At 40.5% G+C, this 9362-nt stretch overlaps 1 protein-coding gene across 1 annotated transcript in view; it reads left to right on the top strand.

Moving 5' to 3' along the window:
• csmd2 (CUB and Sushi multiple domains 2) overlaps positions 1-9362 on the top strand; it is a 221697-nt gene that overhangs the window by 80904 nt on the left and 131431 nt on the right. The window contains exon 28 of the mRNA XM_010794261.1: positions 4026-4152. Within this exon, the coding sequence (XP_010792563.1) occupies positions 4026-4152 (127 nt within the window). The remainder of the gene's footprint in view (positions 1-4025; positions 4153-9362) is intronic.

Genomic DNA, 9362 nt, shown 5'->3' with positions numbered 1-9362 from the left:
GGAGGAACAACGAAGAAGGGACCTAAAAAGAGGTAAAGGGAAATTTGACACCCAAAAGGAGGCCCTTCACAAGGAACTGCTATGAATAATTTGTTAATTTTAGGTTAATTTGATAGGATATCATCGACAATTCGTGATATGTGGTGTTTAAATTTTTTTTGGTCCTTCTATATGGTCTAATTTGTGTATTCGAGTACTTTTTTGTACAACGACATACAACCAATCAGTCCGTTTCAGGTGAAGATTCTCTCGCGTTTCTTGGGTACTACCAAGTACCAGGCCATAACAATATGTAGTGTATTCCCAAAAGATAAACTATATCAAATTGTATGATCAATCTAGATTTTCTTTAGATAGATAAAACATCGTCTGTTCATTACCTATTTTATATAATCAAACAGCTATTTAAGCCTCTCTGGCCGGGAAAAGTTTTTCAAACTCCCAGGACGGACAGACGTGCAATAGATGCCGTGTGTAAATTGAAAAGATAATACATTTGCAACATAGGTAGTCCAAATGTTTGGAAATGCATGTGTGTATAATAAGAAGATGAATCCACAAGGATATCCATCCAGGACTTATGATCCAGGACCACAGCCACGACTCAAGATCCAGGACTCGCGATCCATGACACAGGACCGCAGGATCATCCATGACTCCGGATCTCGGCGTATATAGACACCAAAAAGAAAGAAATTTGGGGAAGCTGGGTTAATCGGAACATGAGAGTACACAGGTATAGACAGAGAGAAGGAAGAAGTAAGATGTCCCCCGACAGTCTAAGCCTATATCAGCAAAACTAGGGGCTGAATCTAATCAGCCCTAACTATAAGCTTTATCAAAAAGGAAGGTCTTAAGCGCACTCTTAAAAACGGATAGGGTGTCTGCCGTCCGAACACAAACTGGAAGCTGATTCCACAAAAGTGGAGCTTGATAAGAAAAGGCTCTGGCTCCCATTGTACTTTTAGAGACTCTAGGAACAACCAACAACCCTGCATTCTTGGAACGCAATGCCCTAGTAGGACAGTAGGGTATAATGAGTTCTTTAAGGTAAGATGGCGCCTGCCCATTAAGGGCTTTGTAGGCGAGAAGAAGAATTTTAAATTCTATCCTGTGTTCTATAGGGAGCCAGTGTAAGGCAGCCAGAACAGGAGTAATGAATTTACAATTCAATATGTATTGAAAACAAAATGGATCATCCTATTGTAGCCATCATTAAGTGTGTATGTGTCTGTTTGATATGTAAAGCGCCACATGCTTTATTTCCATATATCAAAACTTTGATATATGTGTAATGATACATACGGTATGTCTTGTGGGGAAATGTACAGAGAAAATGGTGGGACAAGAAGAGGCAGAATCCAAGCTGACTTGTACAAATGTGTATGTGCAGACATAGATTGAAGGGTAGAGTAGCTGAGCTGTAGTTTCTTAGGTCATAAGGCAAGAGGAAAGAGATGGCTTTGTCTCACAGTGATAGATCACCCTCTTCACTCCTCTCTCCATAAAAAAAGAGTTTCTTTCAACAAGAAAAGCATAACAGAGGGGAAAAAGCTGGAAGAGAGAGACTAAAACCTCTTCCATCTTCTCCCTTTCATTATTTTCACATTTGTACTTTCCTTCCAATAATGACATAAGAGAGGACAATCCAATATTTAAATTATTTCATAAACTCTATTTCAAGTCTGTGTTTTGTATTGTGTGAAAACCGATCAGAGGCCAGCTCTGGTGATTATTGCAGTTGAAATGCACAACGCCCTAGGGAGACGAAGGGTGTGAAGTAGGAGGGCAAAGAGAGAAACAAAGCAAGGAAATATTTGCTCATGCAAGGAAAGGCATGTTTATCAAATGAAAGGTGACAAATTGTTTACGGAGAAAGAACAGCTTGTGTCTGTCTGATGGTGTGATCTTCTCTTTGTGTGTGAGCACTGTTTTGTTCACTTAGCTCGTTCTTGAATTGGTTTCTTGCCAGCCTGTTCATGTGTGTGTTTTCTGCTGTTGCCGTATTTCAACACAGGGTCTATTTTCCTCAGATTGATTTCACAGCCATCATCATCATCAGCGTGATTTCTTGACCTCCATTTTTCCCCTGTTTGAAAGAGCTATTTTCCTCTCAGCGGAAGAAAAAGGAAAGTAGAATACTTTTACCCTCTTCTTGTCCGATGAGATGACTTCAACAATCTTAACAAAAACACTTTAAGTCTAATGTTGTTGAAAAAAAAAAAAAATGTCATTCAATTTTTGGATGAGATTAGGAGGGGGTAATTGAAGGGGGGGCTGACAATTGCTTTTCAGTCACAGAGCCTTTCTGATGGAAATGTATTACTTGAAGCTGAAAAGATATCTCCATTGTTCCCACTGTTCCGGAGAAAATATTGTGGCCCCTTATTTTGCTTTCTAGTATCAGAGATGCATGATTGTCAATATCTTGAGAGATGGAGCTCATGTTTGATGTCTGTTGAGCTCCTCAGGGGGGCTTGTTGAACTGTGATATGATACTAGAACCATCATATTGTCTACAAACACTATAACTACTGCCACAAACACTCCCATAGGCATCTCAATGACAATACTCGGATGCCTTCCACTCTTTCGGTATGATCATAGTCTCATGTTGCTCAGCAGATGTAAATATCAGTGACACCTCCAAAATAAGAAACATGTATCTATTCTGTACATACTTGGAGTATACATATTTATAGATTGAGCCCTAAAATGCCTTTAACTCACATGAAAGGGGCCTTATTACACTAATTTTCAGGTTGATATTAATATTTAGCGTCTCTACTGTGACATGTCTCCATCCTTTAATGTTCAAAAAGCTCTTTATTTTTCTCATACTGCCTGTGCTGCTGCACCTCTTTTCACCCTCTGTCTGAAACCAGAGCCCAGTCTGCTCATTGGTTAGCTTGCCGGCTCTGTTGTGATTGGTCAACCGCTTAGAGATGTCCCGCCTCTTAGCCTCTTGTATACTATAGGATAGTAACCAAAAATATCGTTTAAAACTGGAGAGATAAAAAAATATGCATAAATAAATAAATGTTAACTAGGTCAAATAAGATATGAAAGAATAACACAAATAAAATAAGTTACATTAATTTGTTATTGGCTATGTTAGGTTATTGGTTATGTTCCCATACTTATTTGATTATTAAAAATGTAAACCGATCTTTTTCATATGGGTGTTTTAGAGTTGTACCCCCTAGATCTAGTAGTGATTCTGCTCAAAGTGCACCAGATTGAAGCATTAACCACACCTATCCATAACTTCACCCTCAACATAGACGGCTTCCCAGTTCAAACCTCCACTCACATCCGGAACCTAGGCATCATATTTGACCAAACCCTCTCCTAGCGCTAACCAATAGAAGCACAAGTGCTACAATGTAGTGTCATTATGTTACGGAAGTCCACTGAGGGGACCCATGGAGGTGTTCAGACAGGGCGGGGGGTTTGTAGGGACATTTGTGATTTTAGCCGTTGCAGGCCATTTACATGCACAGAAACCTAAATACCACGCAGCAGGAAAGGGAAACCCCGATAAAAGCATCTTAGGGTCCCTTTAACCCCAACACATTTGATCCATATCAGTGAAAATGAGTTCTTTAAACATATTGAAAGTTATGTTTTTTTCAGTCCATCAGCTTTGAAAGGTAACAGGACGAGGTCATTTGTAAAGTTGCCGGATTGTCTTCTCTGAGCCAAGAGGATGCACAGAGTATATTAAGTTGGCTGCTCTCCCTCTTATCATTCAAATTGCAAACAAGATGATGACGCACATCAAACTTTAGCGTTCGACTATACCATGTCAATAATTAATAATGATGAGAGGAAACCGGCGAGATGCACTTTACTGGAAGTGGGATAATGCACTTTCTGTTAAGTATGTTAATCTTGCCGTATCCGTTTATTAATTTGACTTTCAGAGCATTGATGAGCTTTTACTTATTTTACACCTTTTCTTTTCCTCTTAGCATTGATTACTCAGCTCCTTAATCTGTCGCTCTCTCTGTTCCTCTTTCCAGCGGAGTGTGGGGGCGCCAACAAGAACGAGCTTTCTGGTCGTATCCTGTCTCCGGGCTACCCAGCGCCCTATGAGCACAACCTGCACTGCATCTGGACGATCGAGGCCCCCTCTGGAAGCACAATTAGGTCTGAACAACTCTTTGTTTCCTTCTTCGTACCTTTCTAGTTTTCTGATTACATTGTTCTTTTCCTGGGCTTTCTTTCTTTCAAACTACCACCTTTCAATATACTTCCAATTTAGACCTCCTTTTTGCAGTTGTATTCATCACTTTCACAGGCTGCTGTGTAATCAATCTTCAGCGAGCTGCTATTGGCCAATAGTTGAGTTACTACTGGGTAAGGGGAAATGCCACCTCAGAGCCTTAAGAAAGTCAAGTGTTGGGCTATGATTGTGTGTTCTATGCTTTACTCTTGAATTTGATTTAATGCAAGTAAGCAAAATCCTGCAAGACCCTGTGTCTAGCATGAGGTTTTTGATGATAGCTTTCTAGAAAATGTAAACTTAGGTTATTCTCTAGCATCATATTTATTTCCATTCTTGCCTTTTTTTTTGTGATCAAAGATATTTCTCTCCATACGGTTAGGGTAGTGGCAGCAGTCCTTTTTCCACACCGTGCCCTGCGGGATCCCCCAATATTTCCTTAATGTGTTCCTGAGATGCCGCAGGGTAGTGATTCCTAAAAGGTTGCGCTGGGAATAATACTCAATACTCAATCAGCCTATTATCCCAATTGTAACAGCTACTGTAGAAAAAAAAATTGTTTTGTTCTGCATCCGTAAATTGTCTGAAGTTATAGGAATTTAGGAATAACTAGCTACATGCTTCAATTTCCTTCAAAATTGCTTCCATCCGTCACTATTTGCCTTCCTCCATTGACTCTGCGTGCACTTGCGTGCGCCTGTTTTGTATTCATTCGGTGCATTCACTCATGTATGCAAATGTTTGTTGATGTGCCCATTCCTGTGGCTCCTGTTCCAATAGAGCTAACCCTCGACCAACTTCCTATTTCTATTCTGAAGTTTGGAAATGTGCTTTATTTAATTCAATAAATTGCTCCTTTTTAATAATGTACATATTTTGATTCTAAGCTCTCAATTCCTTTTAGCAATACGTTTTGATTTTTGCTATTGATTTGAACTTTTTGCATGCTCTTTCAGTTGCCAGTCTGGATGGACCATTGTATAGTGCTAGTTCCCATGTACAAAATATGACATTGCTTGCAAATGTTTACAACCTAAAAGCATGAAAGGCCATTCAAAAATGAGTCTTTTCAGCCATCTGACCCTGACAATCTTCTTTGTCCAGTGTGCAAGCAATTCAACATTTTTGAACATACAGTAGATAGATACGCATATAGATAAATAGATAGATAGACATATAGATATATAGATGGATAGACATATAGATAGATAGACGGATAGTGTGACGTTTGGATACTACTTGGACCCCAAAGCAGAGACTGACAAAAATAAAGCTTCAATGTGTTTAATAAAGGAAGGTAGTCCAAGGCAGGTACTGACGACAGGGAGCTGGCTGGCTGCAGTAAGTCCAAAAACAAAGCTGAGGGAAAACTCAAAAAAGCTCCTCAAAAAACTGTGAAGTGAACAAAACGGACTCCAGGCTGCAGAAAGGCACTCCGGACCGTGGAACAGCATGTAATTCTCTGGCAGAGAAGTGAGGTGAGAGCCAGGCTCTTAAAGAGCAGGTTGATCATGTGAGCGGGGACAGGTGTGCTTCATCTGCAGCCAGGAGTATACCAGCCACGCCCCCTGTCACACACCAGCCCTGCAGAGACGGAGAGACAGAGTAGTGAGGGGTAAAAGGAGCAGATAGATAGATAGATAGATAGATAGATAGATAGATAGATAGATAGACAGATACATCTAGTACATACTGTAGGATACATTTTAACAAGACTTTGTCCTCGTGGAAAATGGACATTGTAACCCCGTATGTGTCATTCTGCGTCCATTAAGCTACTAAACCACAAACATGGAGCTAGCAGTGTGTTGGACGTGTTTGGAATATCAATGGTGTTCATGCACTGTCATAAAGCAGAGCTGTAAACTAATGAAATAAGTGTGTAAGCCTAGGTACATGTGGGAACAGTGCTGTGAAGGAGGGTACTGATTAATCCATAAATGCACGTGTACATGAAGGAGCATGTGAGGAGGCGATGAGCACAATAGATGGTTCAAGTAGGAGGGATATAATCTCTCTTCTCATAAATTGAATTAACTTCTCCTAGATAATCACTTGACCATCCTAGTGGTGCATGTGTGACATTTATGAATCCCGGCACTTTTTATAAACATTCTATAAATAATAATTCGCCAATGTTAGGGGATAGGAAGTCATTCATAATAAACGTACATGATAGTGATCATATTCAATAACTTTTAACAGACTGCAGCAGAATTGTATATGCCCTGGTAATATCATGCGAGGCTTTTAACTCAACACACTCCAACACTAACTCATTCTAGCTCTGGCACATGTTTTATGTTAAATCCAATATGAAAAACACATCTACATAATACTATCAGATAGCACTGTATACTTTATTTTCTTCACTTTGCCATGTCGTTTCTAAAAATGTGCACCGTTCTGTTTGATTCTCTGCATGGATCTATTTGTGTGTGAGTGCCATCCCATAGCTAGCACATCTGACATTCCTCGGTCCCTCCTGATTGCTAGTTTTGGTTCATTAGTGCCTTCAGCACCTCTGGGTCCCCGGCATTCCTCTGCAAGGTACTATGCTCTGTATCCATGCCTTTGATCCTACCCACGCAATTCATTATTGAGACGAATTTGCAATGCATTAGCCCTGGGATTCCTTGTGTATCAAATGGTGCAGCCTAAGGTAGCAAACAAATTAAACCGCTGCAAGTTTGTAAGAAACCAGGAGATGTGCAGATTGACTGTAGACATCTGAAAAGCCCACAACTGGTTTGCCGGGAGTTATGGATGGATACGGAATATATGTGGGAGGCAGAGAGAGGAATACAGACATGAAGATATCATAACAATAAAAAAGCAATCGAGAGGTTAAGGGAGGTAATGAGCCATTTCAGCGATAGAACAGTCAGTGGTTAATGCTACAAAGATCAAAGGAGGGAGGTAGGCTACACGGTACATGCCCACAGGTTCAAGCACTTTTAAAAAAATATATTTTAAAGATATTTTTCTAAAGTTGTAACTCAGTGCCCGGGTTGTTTGTTCAACACTAGTGAAGGAGGTTAAGATAAATAGACAAAAAGAGAGATAGCGTGTGATGGCGAATTAGTATTTTTTTATTTGATTAAACTACCAATTTACCACAACCCCCCGAAAAAATCCCCTCCGTTCAGTCCATGGAACGTCATGGGAGAAAATGTGTGTGTGTGTGTGTCAGTAAGCTTGTGGTGCAGTGTGTAAACTATTTATTTGTCGGTGAAAACATGCTACTTTGTCAAGACCACCTGCGGGTAAAATGAAGCAGCTCCCGAAAGCTAGCAGCAACAACATCGCTTACGGAAACTTTGTTAAGGTGGATCAGCCTTAGGAGCCACACATAGCACTTTCCCAATGCAATGCAGCGCACATCTGTCATGCTCCATCACATAAATATTGCCTTCAGTCTTACATAAATATGCACATATATTTTACTGGGTTGGCTCACCCCAAAAGACAATGTTATATAATGTATTTCGTGTGTGTGTGTGTGTGTGTGTGTGTGTGTGTGTGTGTGTGTGTGTGTGTTCTTTAACCTCTACTTTAATCTCACTGATTCACTTTACAATTTCCCCCCTTTTCCTGCCTAAAAATAATAGCGGCTGTCCTTTTATCTGAATGGCTTACACGGCATTACATCATGTGCCTTTGCCGTACAAGAACTGGACAAGACGGTTCAAGTGTCGACACAACGCCCCCATGTGTTGGCTGATCTGTCTGCTGTGCTTGGTGTCTTCACTTGGATGTGTCTCCCTGATAGATGAACCCACAGGGACAGGCCCACAGAAGCCACACATATGGATGAGGTTAGCTCCGAACATACGGTAGGCTTTATACACACATTCTCAATTAGTGGTGAAAAGCAGGCAGTTGGAAGTTTCGTCGACATCTCTGTTCTACACATCAATACACCCCCTCACATAGTTACTTATTTATCGTCTTCATCCACACATAGACTGAAGACTCCCAACAGGAGTCTTGATTGCAGCTCCACTGTTTTGTATTCATGTGAGAGAATCTCGCCTCTCGATTTCTCTCTCTGTTTTCCTCATATGAATACAAAATAATTTAGGCAGAATCAAAAAAGACCTGATACATATTTTCCGTCCCTCTCTTACACCTTCTCATCTCCACTCGGGAAACCCTATCCGATACTTGATTTAGGAAGGGGACAAGTTTAAAGGAAGGTTTTTCCTAAACTTCAAAACATGGCTTTCTATGATTTTACAAAGCTTTGACAGCGCACACTTTTCTTTTCCTTACTGAGAAATACAGTAATCCTACTTCTCTCAACCTGTGGTTTTATGCCTCCCTCCTCTAACCCCACACGCTCCACTTCACCCGGCAGCCTTTCTCTTAAGAGGAGAAAGTTTAAAAAAAAAAAATGGACTTTCCCTGCTGGAAGCCTCACACTTCACTTCTCAGATCCTCTGCAATGAACAACTTCCTGAGTCTGGCTTTCCAATTTAACAAGTGTGGACCTGGACACACACTCTGCTCTCAGGCTGCTTTTGCCGGAGGTTCTGCACCAACAACCAGGGCAATAAAGCAAGACAAATAAGTAATAAACAAAAAGATAGTTCAAAATAAAGAGAGCCAATAGGATTTCTTCATTACAAATAAATGAAAGTTTAGTCCTCACACCAGTGTTAATTTTGGCAGCTGTTTTTGATTTAGTCTTTAGACGAAAATGGTTATTAGTTTTAGTCACATTTTAGTCATTCCTATCCTTCGTAGTTTTAGTCTAGTTTTAGTCGACGAAAACTCAAAACGTTTTAGTCAAACTTTTAATCGATGAAAAATGACATTTTAGTCAACTTTTAGTCAAAATGTGTCTCTATACTCTCTGAACGCTCCGCTCCGTCCCCGGCAGATCTCTGATTCGCTGCAGCATGTCTGTTAGGCCCCGCCCCCCGCACACAGAGAGACACAGGGAGATCGCTCTTCTGGAGTGAAGAGAGCGGAAATAATGATATTGCTTTACATATAAATCAAAAGCAAACTGCTCCTGCTCTTCCCTGAAATTTCCACCAATTACCACCTGATAGCCCTGTTAAGTTTTACGTCGTCATAAAGGGGGGTCACAAGGTAGAACAGACAGGTTTTTACGTAGGATGCAAAG

This window comes from Notothenia coriiceps, unplaced genomic scaffold (assembly GCF_000735185.1).
Source record: "Notothenia coriiceps isolate Sejong01 unplaced genomic scaffold, NC01 NC01_scaffold00037244, whole genome shotgun sequence".
Lineage (NCBI taxonomy): Eukaryota > Metazoa > Chordata > Actinopteri > Perciformes > Nototheniidae > Notothenia > Notothenia coriiceps.
Note: the sequence above shows the minus strand (reverse complement) of the source record. Positions and strands in the feature narration are given on the sequence as shown.